General features: G+C 38.5%; 1 protein-coding gene across 5 annotated transcripts in view; it reads left to right on the top strand.

Annotated features, from left to right (window-relative positions):
• Positions 1-23,548, top strand: part of LOC127430205 (SH2B adapter protein 3-like) — a 77,726-nt gene that overhangs the window by 5,180 nt on the left and 48,998 nt on the right. Inside the window, exons 1-3 of one of the 5 annotated variants that reach the window (XM_051679801.1) lie at positions 9,705-10,380; positions 10,997-11,090; positions 13,894-14,862. In XM_051679801.1, coding sequence (XP_051535761.1) covers positions 13,921-14,862 — 942 coding nt within the window. In that variant the 5' untranslated portion in view covers positions 9,705-10,380; positions 10,997-11,090; positions 13,894-13,920. Of the gene's footprint in view, positions 1-4,866; positions 4,962-5,687; positions 5,900-9,704; positions 10,381-10,996; positions 11,091-13,263; positions 13,374-13,893; positions 14,863-23,548 lie in introns of those variants that run through there. The other 4 variants (XM_051679834.1, XM_051679823.1, XM_051679815.1 and 1 more) reach the window with 4 other exon arrangements.

The raw sequence follows: 23,548 nt of genomic DNA, 5'->3' as shown, positions 1-23,548 counted from the left end.
AAAAGTCTTAAATATCTTAAATGATAAAAAAAAAAAAATGGTAATTTTTATTTAAAGAGGTCTTAAATTTGGGGGTGGAAAGACAGGAATGGTGATATGACCTAATGTGATTATCAATCTTCAAAATAATATGATTTAATTCAATAAGTGCATGTGCTGTGTCCTTCAAAGTGAAAATGCGGCACTGTTGTATTTTCTCCAAGCACGCGGGGGCTTGTGAGTGTTTTCAGCTGTTGCAGAGCAGTTCACAATCATTAGGCAATATCGGAAATTTATGACAAGCGATCACTAATGATCAACTGTTGATAATGTAGTGTTGATGAAATATGACAATGTTTACTTTTAATTGTTTATATTGTAATATGTTGTAGATTATTGTAGGAGTGCACATTTTATATCCCTTATTTGTTTGAATGAGCAGCTGGAAGCAGTGAAGCGCAAACATTTTAAAATAAGAAGTCCCCAGTGTATTTCAAAGTTAAAGTGTCTTTAAAGTTAAAAGTTCCACGCTCTGAATCCAATACCCCCTGCCCATTAGCAGATTAAGTGGCTTTCTTTCAACACATTATCGAATCAGCAAAATCCAATACCGGTCGACCTCTAATTTGTATCTATTTTTATTTTTTTTTATCCCCTTTTCTCCCAGTGTTGGAATGCCCAATTCCCACTACTTTAGTAGGTCCTCGTGGTGGCGCAGTTACTCACCTCAATCCGGGTGGCGGAGAACAAGTCTCAGTTGCCTCCGCTTCTGAGATGCTGTGCGTGACACCGCGTGACTCACTGCATGTGGAGGCTCATGCTATACTCCGCGATCCACACACAACTTACCACGCGCCCCATTGAGAGCGAGAACCACTTAATCACGACCACGAGTAGGTTACCCCATGTGACTACCCTCCCTAGCAACTGGGCCAATTTGGTTGCTTAGGAGACCTGGCTGGAGTCACTCAGCACACCCTGGATTCGAACTCGTGACTTAGCATCAGCGTCAATACTCGCTGAGCTACCCAGGCCCCCTTCTAATTTGTATCTATTTATATAATGGTACGTAAACCAATTTTAATGTGATATATATGTGGAAAACTTGTCTTGAGTATTTTAAACTCATTTTTGGCATATAGCCTACCCTGCTTTACTGATAAGCAATGTTAAGCTCTTGTTGAATGTGTGCCCCTGCCTGTTTAAGTAAGAGTATGTGATACATGATTTATTTTGAGATTGCGTGGGTTTGTTTCAGTATGGGGATATGGTATTAATTTGATTTGTTCAGGTCATGAAAAAGGTATTAAAAAGTCTTAAATTTGATTTTAAAAACTCTGCAGCAACCCTGATTATTTCAAATCAGAGGGCGCTATAATTTCCGCGATGCTGTAATTGAATGGAATTATAAACAGCGGAATGCCACGGAATTTGATATATTTGGGATAAAATAAATATGTGAATGCACATTTAATTAAAGTAAAACCGTGATATGCTCAATTATTATGATTAAACAACAAAAGGCTGAGATGTAAATAAATAAATAAATATATGTATGCATGTGGTGGGCACTTCGGAAAAAAATGTGTGATCTTCACGTGATCATGTGTAATCACAATCATCACATGTGCTCTGTGTGTGTAATAGATGACAAACAGCAGAGCACTCATTTACTGTGACGCATGCAGCACATGCAGACTATATATTTATATAATTAAATCAAACCTTTAGCAGTTTGATAAGCACATTAAGCCATATAGCGAACTGCTTAGCTGGAAGTGGGAAGCTGTTGTCATAAAGCAAAGCATACAAAGTAAAAGTTCTTCATTCGGCTTGACTCCAAAATAAAAGCTCAATTTAACCAGAAGCATGAAATTTAAGAAATTGCGAAAGAAATATATTACTACTGTATTGTAAAATGTAATAGACAATGTTGTATTAATAAACAGTAGTAATAATAATAATAATATAGCAATAGTAATTACATTATATACAGTATATTCAATATCTCACAAGCAAGAGTGCTGTTGTACTGAATAAAAATGTTGTGCAGCACTGTTTTTGACACACAAAAAAAAAGGATCTGCAAGTACTTCATTTGAAAAAAATAATTCAATGGTATGTTGAAAGTAATTCTTTTGTTTCATTTCATTTAGGCCTAAGTTCTATGAATTCATTTGATTTTTTTATTATGATAAAATTTAATTAAACTTTAAAACACAGTATTATGGGAAAAAATAAAACAAATTTCACAGGGCCCTAGAATCATTTGAATGAGCATTAATAATGATCTAATATACATTAAACAATGTAGTAATATTTTTTAATGTTTTTAATGAAAATGATTATTATGTGCTACTGTTAAAATCTCGCTTTTTTTTTTAAATGGGGGTGCCTCGCTTGAAAACACAACAGAAAAAACATGACCTACCGTAGTCTCATGACAACTCATAATAATATACAAGATCACAAAATCATTAGATATCGTACGACTTGCAACTACTTTTATTCCCATAGACACCAACCAATCAACAAACAGAATTTCAAATCTATGTAATACAGGCATTTAATTTGATCTAGCCTCCTGTCCAAAATACATTTTGAGAAAGGAAACATCAGTGAACACATTGGGTTGCTCATTCCTTATTTATTTATTTATTTATGCAATACGTATGACTTATGTATGTAAATAACCTGTAATACGCATCCCTTGTCTTGTTCCAAACCCTGATGTTTTATTTCTTCTTTGGCACACAAGCTTTTTTCCTATTAAAAGCATGGCTAGGTTTAGGGTTTGGTTAAGGGGTTAGCCTTTATGGTTAAGTTTATGTTAGGGTTAGGGGTTAAACAAAAAGTCTTTATAACATTATTTGTTGGTTTGTTTATTTTTCTCTATGGGAGTAAAAGTTGTATGTTTATGTACGATTTCACCACCTCGTACTAATTATCACGACTTTAATTATTCAAGAAGTAGACATTGATTCCCTAATTTCTGGTTTTATTTCTCTGTAAGTGTGCATTATATATTGTGTGTGTGAAAGAGAGAGAGAGAAAATGCATGCTGATAAAATGGTGGGTATATAAACAATGTCTGGACAGTATGGCAGGAAGAGTCAAGGGGAGAATAATCCCAAGAGCCTCTTCTTTTTCATATCCTGCTTGAAGGCAAAAGCCTTCAAGAAACCAGCTTCCAGTCATACCTTAAACAGAGGCAGAGTTCATATCTGTGTGTTAATGGTGTGATTGACGAACATTTATGTGTGTGTGTGTGTGTGTGTATGTAAGTAACTGGTCACTAAGGCAGGGCAGGGTTTCCTGTCTCTGAATAATAAGGCCACTGGCTGTCTGCTTCCTGCACTCTTTCTGTTTGCATCCCGTGAAGTTCTCATGCTTGTGTGAAGTTTTCATTCTGTGTTGTTTGGATGCTCGTGACACATTAGAAGGAAGCAGGCGCGAGGTTTGCGTTTTCTCTGATTCAGCAAAATTACATGTATGAATCAGTTTCTGAGACTCTGTATCATCAGGGCACCACTTTTATTATCACGACCCCGCAGTACAGGAAACTCACCCTGTGGTTTGAGCTTCCAAAGACCCTAGCCGGGGAATTAGTGGTCACAAATGTAATGGACTTAAAGTCGAGTTGGAATACAAAACACGGAAATTACACCATTCACCCAAGCTGAAGAAGTATTTGATGTTGAATGATGCTTGGGAACTAAGTGTGTGTGAGTTTGAGTCTGCCCGTCTTGATAGAGCAGTTGGTTTGTAGCGGTTGCGTGCTTAGTCCGTAATATCTGTTTGACTAACATTTTACAGCTCAAGTCCCTGGATTTGTATCTGAGTAACATTTTAATGTCAGGGATTTTAATTATCTGTTAATAGCTTCATTATTACTTAGGGATGCACCAATACGATACCTGGATCGGTATTGGCTCAGATACTGACGTTTTTAAACGGATGAGTCAGATGACACCGACACAAATCTAATACTGTGTTAGTCATTACTGTAAGTCATTACTGACAAGGACCATAAATGCACCATTAAATTAGTCCATACGACTTGTGCATTATGTTCCAAGTCTACTGAAGTCTACTTACGAGGGTTTAGGCTGCATTTAATAAATAAATAGCTATACAGTCTTCATGCGCTGTCTGCTACAGGGTGAATGAGTGAGCGGCGCTGTCACATTACATACACTGAATTCGTGTGGGGCTCGAGATGTGCTGTTTTCAGCGCTCTCACAGCGGCTCGCAACATTTTGTTCGATTCACTGATAATATTCATATTATATCAAATATGTTCAAACTCTGGTGTTTAATAATAATACAAATAATAACTATTACTGAATATCTTTTAATTTAGCTTATGCATTATCCAATAGATCATCCAGTTTTTCTTAATGGACTTTTCCGGGTTCAATACAAGTTAAGCTCAATCAACAGCATTTGTGGCATAATGTTGATTACTACAAAAATGTATTTCTAGTGTGATAAAATCACTCACTTACATTTTCTGTCAACTTATATCCAATTTTACAACTTTGTTGCCATGGCGTAATTCTGAAAACCCTAAATCAACCGTAAATACGACGATTTAAATCTTTACTCAATACACAAATTTTAACAGAACAATTAATGTAAGTGCTTTTATAAAATTATAAGCTTCACATTTCTGCCTTTAAACCCTCCAAAACTTGGCCCCATTCACTTCCATTGTAAGTGCCTCACTGTAACCTCCATTGTTTTTTTTGTGTTTTAAAGAAATGGAGGGATCCAAAATAATTTTTTTGTGATAATAAACATTATGCCACAGATGCTGTCGACTGAGCTTAACCTGTATTTAACCTGTATTGCATTAATGCACAGGCTTACCTGGGCTCAAGCACAGGGTCTCGGACTTCAGGGGGGATCCCATTAGCGGACTGTGGCGAAGCGTTGAAGCCCAAGAGTCTGATGTACCTTTCTTTCCGTGGAACACAAAGGTGATGTTAGGCAGGGTGTTCTGTAGGGATGTGCATGAAGCAGAATACCTTATTCGGAAAGACACAAATAATGACTTCAAAACGAATAACGGATTCATCCGAATAATATACAAAATATTTGTGTGACTGATTATCGAAAAAGCACAAGGATAATGTGACATTTTAAATAAACCTATCCAAAATTACAATGAATTTATGAATCTGTGCAGCCAATATTTATAAAGTATAAACCTTATGAATAAAAATGCGCACGGTATGATTTTAAATCGGATGTGCGCGGTCTTTCTGGACTTTCACCTGTTTGTAGGCTATATTGATTTTATTGTAATTTCTTTTAATGTTTGAATTTGTATTTATTATTCACTGCAAAATGTGTGCTTGACATTTCACATTTTGCTTGACATCTCTTGCCTCCAGAATAATGTTATACATGAACAGACAATCAAAAATTCTGTTTCATGCAGATATTAATATCTGAAATACCAGGAGAAACCACAACATATTCCACAGTTAATGTAGCCTACAAATTCAGCTTCTTCTGGTAAGAAAAAAAAAGAATAAAACAATATTTTTAAAATAATAATTGTATAATAATAATAATAATAATTAGGCTGTTATTATGAGAAGGCATATACAAGGCATATTTTATCAATAGAAACTATAAATGTAAGAGTAACACGTAAAAAAGGGTGTTTCATTTAGTTTTGACGCACTTCCGGTTTAAGCCCCGCCCACACACGATTCTATCCGAATACAGAGACAGATACAGATAATTTTGTCATATGGACAGAAACAGATACAAATACAGATAATGGCTTCACTGCACACCCCCAGTGTTAAGGACTGACAGCCTCAGACACCTTTCATTTTCATTGTATGGGAAAAAGAACAGCATCATCATTCTTCAAAATTTCGGCTATCGTGATCCACAGAAGAAAGTAAGTCATTCAGGTTTGAAACAACATGAGTAAATGATGACAGAATTTTCATTTTTGGGTGAATTTCCTTTTAAGAGAACTTAATCAATTGGCATGAAGAGAAATGGCAGTATTTTTTTAAAAAATTTTAATTTAAATTTTAATTTATTTTATTTAACAGTGTTTTTCGTTACAAAAAAAAAAAAAAAAAAGAAAACAGTTTACAACAAATGCTATGTTTGTAATTTGCAACAATAGCTGGAAGTTTTTTTTTTTTTTTTCAACTCATTCTAACTGAAGAGGTGGTCAAACTAGGCTTTGAGCATACAAATATTTTTCAGACAATGCAACGGACTAGGATATGTCGTCATGCAGGAGATTTTCAGTTTTTAGTAAATAACACTTCACAAATAACAACAAATATTATGATAAAAATCTTGAAATATACCGTCTACTCACTTAACTGCAACAATAAAAACACAGCTTTAAAATATGCACCCTTTAAATTGAGCTAAGAGGTCAGAGTGTGACGTTTCGATCTTCTATTGGTCACGTGTCTTCGCGTCATGCAGATTCGCAGTTCGGCGCAATTCAACATAATTCGTAAAAACAAGGGCTACAAAAGCAATTAGGCTAGAAAAAAAACTACAAGGTGGACTAAAAAGTAAAGGAAAAAGAGGGGAAGAGACAAGTGAGAGAAGTGATTAAGATAATAGCATGAAACAGGAAATGGGTAAAAAGTATCAAAAGAATGAAGGGATGTGACTGCTTGTGTGTTTAAAGACAGAGAAACTGTGGAGTATGAAAGATAAAAGAACGTTGAAGGTATTTTGAAAAGAAACTGAGGTCTACACAGAGACTGGATAGAAAAAAGGACAGGAATTTAGCGTACGTGCACGCAGGGATGAATAAAGAGAGCGTGCCAGAGGAGAAGTGATGTTAGTGTTTTTGGAGGTTGCTGAGTCATTACTAGGCTGGATGATCACTGATAGAATGAACACCCAGGGGGCCAACGCAGGGGGCGGGACCACTTCACACGACATGTGCCCTGAACAACAGCAAGGAGAGAGCATGCGCTTCGCAGGACGGGCCATGCTGTAAACACGGCTTAAACGTGCCTCTTGTTTGAAGCATTCCCTTAAATCTGAAGAAAAAATCAGCTTAGAGCAGTATGAATTTCCATGCTAGTTCATGCTGTTTAGTGCAGATCTGGTGCTGGTTTGCAGGTGGATATGCTGTTCACCAGCAAAAAATTACAGTTGAAGTCAGAAGTTAACATACACTTAGGTTGAAGTCATTAAAACTTATTTTTTAACCACTCCACAAATTTTATATTAGCAAACTATAGTTTTGACAAGTTGTTTAGGACAACTTTGTGCCTGACACAAGTCATTTTTTCAAGAATTGTTTACAGACAGATTGTTTCACATTTTAATTGACTATATCACAATTCCACTGGGTCAGAAGCTTACAAACACTAAGTTAACTGTGCCTTTGAGCTGCTTGGAAAATTCCAGAAAATGATATCAAGCCTTTAGATAATTAGCCAATTAGCTTCTGATAGGAGGTGTACTGAATTGGAGGTGTATCTGTGGATGTATTTTAAGACCTACCTTCAAACTCAGTGCCTCTTTGCTTGACATCATGGAAAAATCAAAAGAAATCAGCCAAGACCTCAGAAAAAAAAATTGTGGACCCCCACAAGTCTGGTTCATCCTTGCGAGCAATTTCCAAACGCCTGAAGGTACCACGTTCATCTGTACAACAATAGTACACAAGTATAAACACCATGGGACCACGCAGCCATCATACCACTCAGGAAGGAGATGCATTTTGTCTCCTAGAGATGAATGTAGTTTGGTGCGAAAAGTGCAAATCAATCCCAGAACAACAGCAAAGGACTTTGTGATGATGCTGGAGGAAACAGGTAGACAAGTATCTATATCCACAGTAAAACGAGTCCTATATCAACATAACCTGAAAATGTATTTGGATAAGGTGTATGTAAACTTCTGGCTTCAACTGTAGCTGCTGAAGCTGATTTACCAAGAAAGTCTCACTGGTTTTATTAGTTTTAGTCTCACAATGTGACATTCACCCAAATGTAAAAGTTTCGTTGTCCATTGCTCCAAACCCCCTTGAACTTCTCTCTTCTTTTGAACACAAGGTTAATTTGTGAAGAATATCCAGGCCACTACTTTCCATATAATGAACGTGAATGGGGACTGGGTCTGTCAAGCTCCAAAATGACAATAAATGCACTCTATTCACTTGCATTCAAACGCATCCGAATGCAGGAGACTGAAAACGTAAGCTCATGCAAAGAAATATCTAATTCCATTGCATTCCAAAGTTCAAGCTTGCCAAAAGTTGACCTGCAAATTTGAATGACAAGTACAAATTCCTTGTAGGCCTATTCCATCAATAAATATGATGTCTTGCATATATTGTGTATACATTGCATATATTGTAGAGGGTTTTGAGCAGAGTAAAAGATCTATCTTGGGATTTTAAGAATCAATATTGGGATCGTTCAAATGAAGATTAATCAGAAAATCGATATCCAACCCTACTAAAATCCTAGTCTAACCGTGGCTTAAAGGAATGTTTTGGGTTCAATACAAGTTAAGCTCAGTCAACAGCATTTGTGGCATAATGTTGATTACCACAAAAATAATTTTGACTCGTCCCTCCTTTTCTTTAAAACAAAAGTCTTCAGAAGCATTGTGCTTAGACAAAAATTGAAGTTGTTCACTACAAATCTTCGCCTCTGAAATGGACTACAAAAGTGGTAGAGATTACAAAAATGTTGTGTCGACGCCATTGACGTCAAACTCCAGTATCATGTGTCTTGTGAGTAAATGTCAATGGTGTCATATTTGATTTGAGAGTAAAAGCAGAGTGGAAGATTTTCAGTGAATAACGAATATAATTCCAGTCTGTTTGTCACGCAAAGCTATCGTATGGCTTGAGAAGATTTAGAATATTGTGCTCTCATTGGATGGACTATAGGGTACAACGGGGCTAAAGGCCCCGTGGGTTAGAAGGCTTGTTTTATAAATAGCAACAAAACCTACCATGGCACTTTCCTAAACACCAGTTTGTCAGTATGCACTGCAAAATTTTCCTGATCCATGAGAAAATTGCGTGTGGTGTCTAAAGGTTGATTCTGAGGTGTTCTGAATATTTTTAAAATGTTGCAAATTTAATTAAATTAACACATTTATTGTGAGACAAAATACTTGTCATTTTCAGTTTTGGTCAAGGTCATTAAATTTAAAAGTTTTTAATAACTGTCCAATAAGTTAAAGGATGGTATTTGGGGTAAAAAGCTCCCCTTTTTTTTAAGTGGAGTGATTTTGTAATTTTGGACCCATTCCCCATTTTATTTGTATTATTTGTGAAAGAAAGGCCAGGATATTCTTTAAAAATTCTCCTTTTAAGTTCCACAGATGAAAGTCTTACAAGTGTGTAATAATAATGTCAGAATGAGTAACTGAGCTCAACAGCATCCCATTATGGGGAACAGTATCCAAAACACAACATGCTGATGACCAGTTTTGCAAGTCTTGTTTTCAGCAAGGAATTCACACACCAAAGAAAACAGCTATACATACACAAGAGTGTGATGGGTGTTCCTCTTCTTGTGTAGGTTTACTGCTTCCTGTCACCCAATAAGAGAGGAAAGAGTGTGTGGTGCCGTCTATAGAATGCGCACCACCCCCCCCCTTTTTTTTTCTTTTCTTGTGAATGTTGTGGTTTTTCAGATGCATTGCTTTCTTCATGTACTAAACCTTATTTTTGTCATGCTTCAGGGCTTCTAACGGCACTTTGAGAAAGGCCCTGTAAAAGAACAGATGCGCTTTCCTCTCACTGTGAATAAATATGTTCACAGGCGTCCGAGAAGGGCGCACACTTGTAAATGAGGATGTGGGGAAGCAAGGATGGCCTGATTGGTTCCATTTGTGTCGCAACACGTCTGGTGCAGCCACACAGCACCCATGTTTGGATTTTCTTTTAGCCTCAAATGAAAATTTTCTGCAAATGGTGACCGCGATCTGATTCCGTGTTTGCAGCTTGAGGTGATTTGTACCCCGTGCAGGTTGGACAGCGCAAATACGCAACCGGATTCCACATCAAGAACCGCGGCCGTTGGTGACTGGTATCAGATACCTCTGACACTTTCAGCTTCCTTAGTCTGTCAAAATCCCTTTACTTCGCTCTTCACATCAAAATATGGCCTCTCAGATATTTCTTCCTCTGACCTGTGGCACTTGTCGTATGAGGTGAAGTGGCATGAGCGATATTAGTCATGCTCTTCCTGTACTGAAGAGCTGAATGAGTAAAAGTGAAGAATCTGTCGCATACCAGACACATTCTCAGCTGAGCGCAGGACAAACCGTCAACCCTGTGGTGATGAGCTAAACTGATACAGTTTGTTAGCGTTCATAGAAAGTTGGATTGGTTGAGCAGTTTCGGTACAGAGATTCATTTGTCTGAAGGTGAGCAAAGTAAATAAAGACACAGATTTTTCGCAGTTTGGCGTGCCAATTCAAACACACTCTAGAACTTTTAAACCTTTAGTTCATGTAGAATGTAATATTAAAACGTTTGTCATTATCTGTCATATTCTCACATCTGTAGTGTATGGCCATGTCCACGCTGAAACTGTGGTCACACTACACATGCACTCATTCACTTGCATTCAAATGCATCCAAATACAGGAGAACAGAAATGAAGCTCATGCGAAAAAAATGTAACATGCCATTGTACCACAGTTTAAGAACTCTGTCCTTCAAATTCAGATGATAAGAAGACGTGTGGCCAATAGAAGATCAAAAATGTCACACATATGGCTCTGGCTCAATACAAAGAATTCATATTTCAAAGCAGTTTTTTTTTTTATTGTTGCAGCAAAGTAAGTAGATGGTATCAGGGACTAAAAATTTTTTTTATTTTTTTATTTTTTTATGGTTCATTCTGAGCAAAAAATGTTTGTTTTTTTTGTTCTGGTTCAAAAGTTCCGCAGCCTCCTTTCCAAATGGTTACCGGTTAGAACAAAATAAAAGAATTGTTAATAAAGTTGTTTTTTTTTTCTTCTTTTTTTTAAATGACAGTATTCTGCGCTCAGGGGTGGATGAAATACCAATTGCAGCATTGCCAGATCTCACAAGAGAAGCAAGCAATTTGGTCTGGAAAAACAAGTTCAAAGTAAGCCACTTGCCTCAAAATAAACAAAAAATGTGCGATTTATCACAATAGAAATAGTAACAAGCATACAGTTAATTAACAGTTTAACTCATATTTCTACAAATTTGTATTAAAGATCTGCTTCTGAGTCAAAACCCGGCAGCATCAAATCTGTATTAATGCATCATATCTAACAATAATTCAGTAACGACTTGGTAACAACAATGTTTTTGTTTTTCTTGTATCTGAATTAGCCATGCATGTATATGTGGTAATTATAAATGGTTGTTAAAAAGGTCTTCATTCACAGAATACGACATCCACAACAGGCAATTAGGCAAAGAAATGTGTGATGCAGCAGTTTCCTTCAGATTCAAAGCACATGTTTCATTTTTTCGGACAACATGCAAAATATACTATGATAACCCCTTTGGCCTTAAGTTTCATGAAAAAATTATTGGAACAAAATTAACCGGTTATAACTGGTTTCCAGCATTTAAAAATAACGTTTTCACTCCGGAACAATTGAAAATCACTTTGTTCTGGTTTTCGGTTACGTTCTACTAAAAATTCAGTTCGTTTTCGTTCCTTTACCCGTTTTTAGTCCCTGGATGGTATATTGTAACACTTTGAATATAATATTATTTGTTATTTGTGACTTGTTATTTTTTTAAACCTGAAGCCCTTGAGTGTGACATCATATCCTGTGGTGTCTGAAATAATTTTGCATGCTCAAAGCCTATTGTGACTACGGCTTAATGCGTTTTTCGTTGAAAATGCTTTGATTTTGCTATGTATACGACACTCATCCACACTGGAATGGTTTTGTAAATGTTCTCTAATACTGCATACTTTGGAAAACAATGACGTCAGGAAACCGAAAACAGAGTTTTCAACCGAAAATGTATTAGAACAGATTGTAAAATAGATTGAAGTGTCATCACACTAGATTTAAAACCTGCAAAATTATTTCGAACATTGCAACAAACATGGGCAACAGAATGTGATGTCACACTCTAGTAGAGGTCTGCACGGACCTTAAGTTGAAGCCCAAACCTGGTACCATGTGACCTGACCCAACCAGTACCGTCAAATTTTAAGCCCATCCCCAAACCAAACCAGAACCCGTCTTAAATGGAGTCTACAATCTTAGCTTAAAATAGCATAACGCAGCGGTACCATAGACATTCTATGGGCGGTACACTGGCGAGGACGGCGTTCTTTTTGAATGGATGTCAATGGAGGGGATGCTTCAGTGTGCTGAATAATCTGCTTTTGTGAGGAAACAGCTTATTGATTAATGAATTGACCGCTTGTCCGCCAATCTTCAACATGTTTTACACTAAACAATCCTTTTAGAATGAACTATGTGTGGAGTTCACTACAATAAAATTGCAGTTTTATAGTCACAGATGATTTTGTGACAAGTAGGTGTCAGTTTACGGGTCTCCCCATTCATTTTTATGGTTTCTGCATACAGTGACTTACTGTCGTAACACACTAATTGACCGTTAAGCTCTCTCCTATGGTAAAAGAGGTTTTTATCTCAGTATAGAAGATCTCTGACCAAACCTCTCTTAAAGGGTTAGTTTACCCAAAAATTAAAATCCTCTCAAGATTTACTTTCCTTTAAGCCATCCCAGATGTGTATGACTTTCCTTCTTCAGCAGAACCAAAGTGAAGATTTTTATAAGCACATTTCAGCTCTTTTTGTCCATACAATGGAAGTATACAGGTGCCATCAGTCTGCTGGCTATATTTCGGTCCAAAAGTCATATTTAGGAAGCATAAAAGTAATCTGCTCTACTCCAGTCGATCAGTTAATGTCTTCTGAAGCAAATCGATAGGTTGTTGTAGGAAACAAATCGATAATTAAAACATTTTTAACTTTAAATCATTGCTTCCAGTTGCTGTTTGAAATGACGTAACTCTCACATAATGTTCATTCCTTTGTTGGATACAAAGTGCGCGCTTCCGAACGCACCATTGCGCTTACATCACTGATGTGTCGACTGCTGTAAGGAAGGGATTTTTTTATTATTTATTTATTTATTTATTTTTAAGTTTTAATTATCCATTTATTTTTTACACAAAGCTATCGATTTGCTTCAGAAGACATTACTTCAACTGGAGTCGTGTGGATTACTTTATGCTGCCTAAATATGCCTTTTGTACCATCAAACAGACAGCAGTCTAATGGCACCTGTATACTTCCATTGTATGGACAAAAAGAGCTGGAATGTGCTTAAATCTTCACTTCGGTTCTGCTGAAGCAAAGTCATACACATCTGAGATGGCTTAAATGTAAGTAAATCATGAGAGGATTTTCATTTTTGGATGAACAAACCCTTTAACAATTCCTTCTCCATGCATCAGACCCCAACTCGTGTGTTCGTGTGTGTTGTTTTTCATTTATAACGAACCCAAACCTGAAGTTATATTTGAAAAACTCACCCGTACAAAGCCCGAATCCCGAATTGTTTGTGGGGTCCCGTCAGACACGGGTCGGGTAGCATACCTCTGAGCTCTAGGGCTGCTGGTTTTAATAAATAAAGTAGTTCTAAGAAAAAAACGTTACAAATAATAATGTTAAAACGCGAACCATGCAGCTTTGTTTTTTGTGACTTTTAGATCGTCAATTGATCTAAATTGTCAGATGTCTTTTTCCAAACAAATTCACAGCTTCACCAAATTTTTGCTTGCATATCCACTCTACCATGCACATGTTTGAATGAAAGTGAAAGGAACACAAAGTCTAGTGCATTAAAAAGGCCTAAAGTTCAAATTCTGTGATGTTGATGTTATTTTCGTCTCTTATTCGCAGTGATTTTCTGCTGTGCTGGTTACTGCAATGAATGGTAACACTGTCCAGCAGACCACGAGCACTGCACCGTCCGTAGCACCTCCTTGTGGATGGAGGGAGTTCTGCGAGTTGCATGCCAGCACCACCGCCCGAGAACTTGCCCAGCACTACCGGCGCTTCATCCAAGAGCGGCCGGTGCAGGATGTGGTCCCACCGGAAAATTTCTCCAAGCAGTTCAGCGCCCTGTTTCAGCACCACTTCAGCTGCGAGGTGGCTAAAGATGCAGAACCCGCCCCTCTGCCTCCGCCCCTACCCCCGTTTCCACCCATGACCGGCCGCTTACGCATCACTTCTTTTTCAGGCGTGCTGGATTACCGGGAGACTGTGCGGACGGGAGTCACACCTCTTGTTGCGGTCTTTGCGCCCAAACCGGATACTCGGGGCATTAGTAGGGAACAGGAGCAGTTGTTGCATTGCTCTCCTGCAGACACTACATGCCGAACTCGGCATCACAGCCAGGAAGATGAACCCCAGGAACGGCAGACTGGGTCCGAACGGTATACGCCCACAGCGTTGCCTTTCCCTTCCCGTAGAGATGTAACTCATATTTCTGTCCGCATTCGAGAAAGCATGTGCCGACTCTTTAAGAAATACCCACAACTTGATGATTCCTCAAGTGGTTGCCCAAGGGATGAATCAGTCCAAGGGGGCGGACCCTCAGCGAACGTTGAATATACCTCACAATTGCCACCTGCCCACCACACCTCGCAGCAAGGTGCATTGTGGGAGCGTTGGAGTCGGTTACTGACTGTGAGACGCAGGCAGGAAACAGGAAAAGTATGTAAGGAGGGCCAACTACGGTACCTGGAGGTGGATGACACTATCTCAGACAGGCCCCCGCATTGGCTGCGCTGCCGCCTGCTGGTCAGGAGGACCAATGAGCACACAGCCAGTGAGCGGTACCAGCTAGAGCTCTATGACCCACCAAAGGTAAGGGGACCTTTCGAGAATCCTATTGGATTTTTCAAGAGTGGTGATTGGTGGGGGGCCTGGGTAGCTCAACGAGTATTGACGCTGACTACCACCCCTGGAGTTGCAAGTTCGAATCCAGGGTGTGCTGAGTGACTCCAGCCAGATCTCCTAAGCAACCAAATTGGCCCGGTTGCTAGGGTGGGTAGAGTCACATTGGGTAACCTCCTCGTGGTCGTGATAAGTGGTTCTCGCTCTCAGTGGGGCGCGTGGTAAGTTGTGCATGGATCGCGGGGAATAGCATGAGCCTCCACATTCTGTGAGTCTCCGCAGTGTCATGCACAGCGAGCCACGTGATAAGATGCACGGATTGACTATCTCAGAAGTGGAGGCAACTGAGACTTGTCCTCCGTCACCCTGATTGAGGTGAGTAACTGCGCCACCACGAGGACCTAGTAAACAGTGGGAATTGGGCATGCCAAATTGGGGAGAAATTATTTTAAAAAATTTAATAAAAGAGTGGTGATTGGCATATGTTTTATTGTTATATGTTAGTTCCAAAATTTGCTAAAGCTGCAGTGTGCAATTTTTTTAGACCGCTAGTGACATCAAACATCAAAATTTTTTCCACCATCGGGCCAAACAGTTCTAGAGAGTAATGTTTCCATTTAGCATTCCAGTTTCCACTTGAGCACAGTTCGATACGGTACGATTACTAACCATGCTGGTGCAACACCTGTAGTGACGTGGCGACTCATGATTGGTCACTTGCTCAATCAGTCAATTCTAATCCTGATTTCACAGCACCATAGTGAAAAAAACCTGCAACCGTGCCAAGAAGATTGTATCGGTATGGAACAGCATGGTTCCACAACAAGAATCTTTTGGCCAAAAGGTGGAAAGTGCCTTAACAGTCCTGTCCCGCCATTGGCTGTGCCAAAACTGAGAGAATTATGCACAACAGCTCTAATTGTATCAGTTAGAGCTTACAGTTGTTGCCATGCTCAATTAAGTATGTTGTGGTATTGTCAGTGTTTTGAATTGGCAAATTGTGTGTGTGTGTGTGTGGTGGGGTGGGGGGGGTTACTAAGCTGCTGTCAGACTAGGCTTTGAGCATCACTTCAAACACTGCAGCACAGGATATGTCATCATGCTCGAGGACTTTTGGTTTTAATTAATAAAAATACAACATAATATTGTAATATTGTATTCATAATAATATTGTATTCAAAATGTTAGAATATTAAATTTTTACTTTCCTGCAACAATAAAATTTGCAGCTTTGAAATATAGTTCTGTGCAAAAGTTTTCAGCAGTTGTGAAACATGTTATATAGTGAGGAGTTTTTCAAAAATAATGGCATGAATAATTTGTACTTATTAGTTTACTTCATATAAAGAGCAGTAAACATAAAACAATTAATACAATATTTGGTGTGAACACCATGTGCCTTTAACACAGCACCAGTTCTATTAGGTACACTTGTGAACAGTTTTTCAAGGTTGTTGGCAGATAGGTTGTTCCAGGCATCTCGGTGAACTTGCCACAGTTCTGTGTGTTTAGGCTGTCTGAATTGCTTCTGTCTCCTCATGTGATCCCAGTGATGTTGAGATCCGGGCTCTGTGAGGGCCATACCATCTTTTAGGCCACGTCCACACTAATTTTGCTATGTTTACAGCTCTCATCCACATGCTCTCCATTACTTTGTGTTCAGTTCCCTAACGTCATCGTTTTCCAGAGTTTTCAAACAAAAATGGATTAGTGTGGATGTAGCCAGAGTTATCCAAACTTGAACTTTCATGCTCAGCGGAATGCAGAATTTCTTCGCAGAACTTGCGTTTCTGTTTTCCTTTGTTTGAATGGAAGTGAATGGCGCGAGGGCTGGGCATTAAGACAATGTAATTGGATATCAACGATATCTGGCATATATCTCTATGCCGATTGCGACACTCATTGACAGATTATGATTGGTAAATGACACAACCATGGAGCTGGAAAGTAGGCAAATATATTAAATAGTAGCCCAGGGTATAAAATTAGCATCCCCATGCAGTGGAAGGTAATTTTGCTCATCTACCCAGCACTGTGGCGGGTGACCTGTAAGACGCTCGGAGAGACACATGACAAGACATGCTGTTAGACACAAAGGCACACGATCGAAGAAACACATTTTATTATATTTTGAAGTACAGACGAAAGAAAAGTAATCGATGCGCATGTCTGATTTGATGTTTATTCAGAGGTTCAATCATAAATAATATAAAAATACGTTCACATTGAACCTAAAATTGAGTTCTGTTTCATTTTCTGTATGCAGCATTAACTGCATTAACAAAATGCAATACAAATTAATTAGATAAAAACACAGTGGAAATTATTAGGCAGCATTAATTGGGGAACACAAATGAATTTATTAGGTTTACACCTGATAGGAAAACTGGTGCTTTATATTAATTTAAGCACAGACTAAGTAAAGTAACAAACTGTTTTATGTAAGTAGAAATTAGAAATTATGTGGGTTGTGTTGAACTTTCTAGAGGTAATGGTTTATATTTTTAAATGTTATTATTATTATCATTATTTTTATGTTAACATTGATAATTGTATTTAGATCTTAATTTTGTATTAGTAATTTTCCACCTGTTGTCGTAGATGAATACTTGAGTGAAGGCATATGGGGCTAATGGAGGAAGTTGAAGAAGGTCAATGTTTGGATTTGGGGAAATTGTTTATACACGATTTTTTGTTTCATCTGAAGTGCAGTTTGAATTTAGAAATATCTTTGGTTTAGGTTTTTCGTGTTTCAATAAATTAATTTAATTTCTAAAGGAAAATCAATAAAGCAAAAATATTCTTCAATCCCTCAGCAGTGGGGAGGGTTGATGGCTGTATCAGATATCGCAATATAAAAAAATAAATAAAAAAAAAATATCATGAAACAATTTTTTGCTTATTGCCCATCCCTAGTGTGACAACATCTTTAGCTAGTTCATCAGCAGAGTAGTCAGGAAGTAAACCAATTGAGAATTTAGTAAAAATGTTGGCCTGACCTTTTTAAGTGGTATATTCACACTAACACTTGTTTAGCCTAATTAACGCACCCCCAAATAAGATGAAGTGTTTATTATTTTATTAGGGATTGAGTTATCATTTTGTCTTAATTTTTCTCTCTGTCTAGCTCCATTTCTGTCAGTTACACAGAATGATGTAGGCTAATTGCTAGTTGTGCTAGTTCACTCAGGCAATGAATGATGTCGACTTGCTTGAAGGGTCAGAGCACGACCATATCAAGGCTCTGATTGGCTGTTGAGGAATCTTGGCAGTAAAATAAGGACTTGCTCTGAATGTCTATATATGGGAAAGTCAACGTAGGGCAAGAGAGTTCAAACACTTCAAGTGTATATATACACTGTAATAAAATTCAGAAACATGCACACACACATTTTACACTGCTAATTATGCTAACACTGCATTCTGTACTTCTTTGGAAGACATTTTATCAATTTTATCCTTTTAAAGAGAGGAATATAAATACTTTCTTTATGTGTGTGCATGTATAGAGGCTGCATTGTAGAGCACATTCCAGTCCATGCCATGATTCTGTATTTGGACGTGCTATGTTTGGTGTGTTAACTACTATAGCAGCAGCAAGGGCAGCTTAGCTAAAAGAGGAAGCTGCAGACTGGCTGATAATTTCTTTGCGTGAGAAACTTTGTTTCAGGGAAGTCCTAACTTTAAACCCAGTCTGCGCACAGCAGATAAATTAGTTTGATTATCTGCTGTCAGATTTCACAGAAGTGTTGTATTATTATCATGTTAAAAATGACTTTAAAAAGATAGCTAGGCCTTAAATACAAAGTGGCTATATATTTGTTTGTTGTGCAATGTGCATCCAAAATTTGCGACTTAACCAAGATTCAGCGTAACCAACACAGTTTTTTTTAAAGAATGATTTAATTAATTTCATTGTACTTTTATGTAAACAAAATTTGTTAAAACTTCTAAATGTGGTTTAGAAAATTAAAACCATAACCCACAAAAATAGCAAAGTCATAATTGCCAAATCAAAGTTAATAAACTTATCTGATCTTTTATTACCAGAATTGCATTTAATTTAGATGGAACAGACTGCTGGGTACGAGTGTCTACAGTATGTACAAATCTGAGTGTTATATTCAACTATGGATATAATAATGTAAAACACTATTTATTTTGCAGCCTTATTCTAAAATGCTTTAAATTATTTTATTTTTTACATCAATCTACACTCCATACCCCATAATGACAAAGCAAAAAACAGACTTTTGATAACTTTGCAACTTTATTAAAAAGAAAAAACTGAAATATCACATTGACATAAGTATTCAGACCCTTTACTCAGTACTTAGTTGAATCACCTTTGGCAGCGATTACAGCCTCAAGTCTTTTTGGGTATGATGCGACAAGCTTTGCACACCTGGATTTGGGGATTTTCTGCCATTCTTCTCTGCAGATCCTCTCAAGCTCAGTCAGGTTGGATGGGGACCGTCAGTGGACAGCCATTTTCAGGTCTCTCCAGAGATGTTCGATTGGGTTCAAGTCCGGGCTCTGGCAGGGCCACTCAAGGTCATTCACAGAGTTGTCCCTAAGCCACTCTTGCTTTGTCTTGGCTGTGTGCTTAGTGTCATTGTCCTGTTGGAAGGTGAACCTTTGGCCCAGTCTGAGGTCCTGAGTGCTCTGGACTAGGTTTTCATTAAGGATATCGCTGTATTTTGGTGCGTTCAGCTTTCCTTCAACCCTGACCAGTCCCCCAGTCCCTGCTGCTGAAAAACACCCCCACACCACCATGCTTCACCGTTGGGATGGTATTGCGCAGGTGATGAGCGGTGCCTGGTTTCCTCCAGGCATGACACTTGGAATTGAGGCCAAACAGTTCAATCTTCGTTTCATCACAGTCTGCAAGTCCTTTTAGGTGCTCAGTGTCTTGTACTGAGGAGAGGCTTCCGTCTGGCCACTCTGCTATAAAGCCTAGATCGGTGGAGTGTTGCAGTGATGGTTGTCCTTCTGCAAGTTTCTCCCATCTCCACACATGATCTCTGGAGCTCAAACAGGGTGGCCATCGGGTTCTTGGTCACATCTCTTACCATGACCCTTCTCCCCCGATTACTCAGTTTGGCCAGGCGACCAGCTTTAGGAAGAGTCCTTGTTATTCCGAACTTTGCCTTGACACAATCCTGTCTCTGAGCTCTGCAGGCAGTTCCTTTGACCTCATAGCTTAGTTTTTGCTCTGACAAGCATTTTCAGCTGTGAGACCTTATATATACAGGTGTGTGCCTTTCCAAATCATGTCCAATCAATTGAATTTGCCACAGGTGGACTCCAGTCAAAGTGTAGAAACATCTCAAAGATGATCCAGAGAAATGGGATGCACCAAAAATCTGTTTTTTTGCTTTGCCATTATGGAGTATGGAGTGTAGATTGATGTGGAAAAAAGTAATGTAAAATATTTTAGCATATGGATGCAACATAACAAAATGTAAAAAAAAAAAATGAATGGGTCTGAATACTCTTTGAATGCACTGTATATATACATACTTTACCTTAGTCTTCTAGCAGAAGTATTACTCTTAAAGGGATAGTTCACCTTAAAATTTAAATTCTGTCGTGTTCTCACCCTTTCAAACCCATATGACTTCTGTGAAACAGGGCTCCAAACTGTGATTAAAATGGTCGCAAATGCGACCAAAAATAATTGATTGCGACAATAATTTAAAATCTAGTCGCCATTGGCGACAGTCGGGTTATGTGCATTCATATGCGATTTCATCAGATACCATTTTGTGAGTTATTGAATATATTTTTAGAACGCGCACCACCAGTGTGACTCATGCTGCTTTTGACCCATTCTGTTTCTGATGAGCTCGCTGCACCGCACGCAACAACAAACCCAGCACGAGAGAGTCGTGAACAAATGACTCTTTTGAACCGGGTCTTTTTCACGAATCACCCGAAAAGGACTGAGGGTTTGAACTCCGGAGCTCAGGTTACCATTAGCTCTTTGAATCAGATTCACTTTCTCAGCGAATCAGCCGTCAGTTTGCTCACAACTGGGAGTGCAGACATTTCAAAATAAGAGTCCCATGTGTATTTCGGGCTTCTTTATAATGAAAAGTCCCGTATTGTGTACCCCTTTTTTTTTCTTCTGGTAATTATTGATTGGGATTGGAATAGCACAATAAACTGCATGTGGGATTTCATTCAGTTTGCGCTCTTGTAGTCATCCGGTAACAGTATTTACAACAATTTATATATATATATATATATATATATATATATATATATATATATATATATCAAGCTTTTGACACTTAGGACAATAGACCTTTGTCACAGACTGTGATGACACGTTTCCGCCTTATTTAGCAGTGTAAATCTGGCAAACGTTGAAAAATATTGAGTGTAAGTTTGACATTATGCTTTGTGGAGTACGGTGACGCCATGCGTAGGGCAGACATGTGAGAGACAGCTCTGTGCACTTTGCTAATTTTTTACATTATTTTCATGAAATAATCCGGTGAAATTCGATACACCCAGTTACACATTTACTGTTTGAGGTAAACATGGCAAAGAAGTCAAAATCCTCGGCCTCTGGATACATTAAAAGACACTTACGGTTTCAAGATAAAAGCCCAGACAGGCCTACAGACCGGGGACTTGATTTGGATGGCGCGGCGAGAGAAGGAATCCAGCGTCAACTGTCCAACATGTCAGTGATGTTGACGATGGTACTTGTGGACTTGGAGGATCTCGCTGTAATACATCGATCGATTACAGCGATGGAAAAAAAAATTCTCTGAGCTAGTCACGAGTGACAGATGTTGAAAAATGAATCGATTATTTGGAGTCATCAGAGAGGGAATTAGCTGCTAATCCGCCCGCGACCAAAGTTGATTTGGAACGTGTTCTTGAAAAGCTTGAAGATCTTGAGAATAGAAGCCGCAGGAATAACATTCGAATTGTTGGAATTCCTGAGCATGAGGAGGGCAGAGATATGGTGAAATTCCTAGACGAGCTTTTCCCGAGTCTGCTCGACATAACAGGCCACAAGCTGGAAATCGAGCGAGCTCACAGAGTCCCAGCTCACAGATCTGCTGAGGGAGGAAGGCCCCGATCAATCCTGGCCAAATTTTTTGATCATCCGATAAAGATCTCGTTTTGCGCCAGGCTAGGAGCAAAGGAAAGCTTTCTTGGAAGAATTACAATATTTTCTTGTTCCCGAAGTTTGCGAACTCGACGAGAGAAACGCGATCGGTTTAAGGAATGCAAGAAACTCTTACATCAGCGGAAGATCACTTTTGATCACAGACTGAGAATAAACACAAGGATGGCAGCAAAGTATTTACATGTCCCAATCAGGCAATGTCTTTTATTGAAACAATGGGTGAGTAACCATTGGGTGTTTTTCTTGTGAGTGGATTGACTCACTGTACATACACTGGCTTTCGGAGGAAGCTGGGCGCCATTTTTGTTTCTTTTTGCGTTGGCTCTGCCGAACGGCTGGTGTTTGTTTTGTTTTGTGGATTAACACTTTTCCTTGAAACTTTTGCATTGACGGAAGATCACTTTTGCAATGAACGGATGACCGCAAAATATCTACATTCCCACACAAAGGATGTCTTTTATGAAGTTGGCGGACTGTGTAAATCATGGGATATACTTTTATGCTGCCTCCGAGTGAATTGACTCTTGACCATCCGAGGAACCGGGATGCGCGTTTCATTTCCTTTTGTGCTGGTTCCGCCTAACAGTTGGAGCTTGTCTTGTTAAATAACATTACTTCGGGACAGTTATGGATGAATCTGTGCTTATGCCTCCTGTTGGCTGGAGTATGATTTGTGGAGTATTTTCGTGGGACATTGGAATGTTGTGCTGCACTCATCAGCTGGCTCACTGAAGATAAGTTTGTCTGTCCGAGGAAATTAAATGGCTTTATATCGGCTGGAATTTGTTTTGTGAAGGAACACACCTTTGTGAGACAGTTCTGTGAATGAGTCTACACGTTCTTTGTGTTTATTCTACCCATTGGCTGGGGTTTGTTTTACAAAATATTTGATGTTATGTCATTTTGCCTTACAAATTTGTGAGGCGAAATTGAGCAATCTGATGGCAAAGTTGTCGCGGGGGCTCTCGTAGGCGTACATGGACTCTTTGAGTTTAAAGGGATTGAGGCCGGTTGCCGCTTTTGTGCGTGGGGATAATGCGCACGTTTTTCTTTTTTCTGTTTGTTTTGTTCGGGGGGAAGTTCGGGGTTTTATTGTTGCATTGATGTTGAAATGTGGTTTTCATAATTTTGTTTTTGGCACACAATTTATTTTTTCTATTATATCGAAATGTCAAATGTTGGTATGAGTGTACTATCTCTCTCCACGTGGAATGTGAATGGGTTAGGGCACCCCATAAAAAGAAGGAAGGTTATTTCTTTTCTTAAACGTAAGAAATATGATATAGTGTTTCTTCAAGAAACACATCTTTCCCCACAGGAAGCTGAAAAATTTGGGTAGATATGGGTTGGACATGTTTTCTTTAGTGTTGGCTCAAGTAAGAGCAAGGGAGTCATTATATTTGTAAATAAACATTTAAAATTAAAATGTCTCAAACAGATTAAAGATAAATTAGGAAGAGTCATTGTTGTTTTAGCAGAAATTCAGGGGCAAAGTCTGATTTTGGC

Source organism: Myxocyprinus asiaticus, chromosome 3, assembly GCF_019703515.2.
Source record: "Myxocyprinus asiaticus isolate MX2 ecotype Aquarium Trade chromosome 3, UBuf_Myxa_2, whole genome shotgun sequence".
In the NCBI taxonomy this organism is placed as follows: Eukaryota; Metazoa; Chordata; class Actinopteri; order Cypriniformes; family Catostomidae; genus Myxocyprinus; species Myxocyprinus asiaticus.
This window is presented reverse-complemented; position numbering and strand designations above follow the sequence as displayed.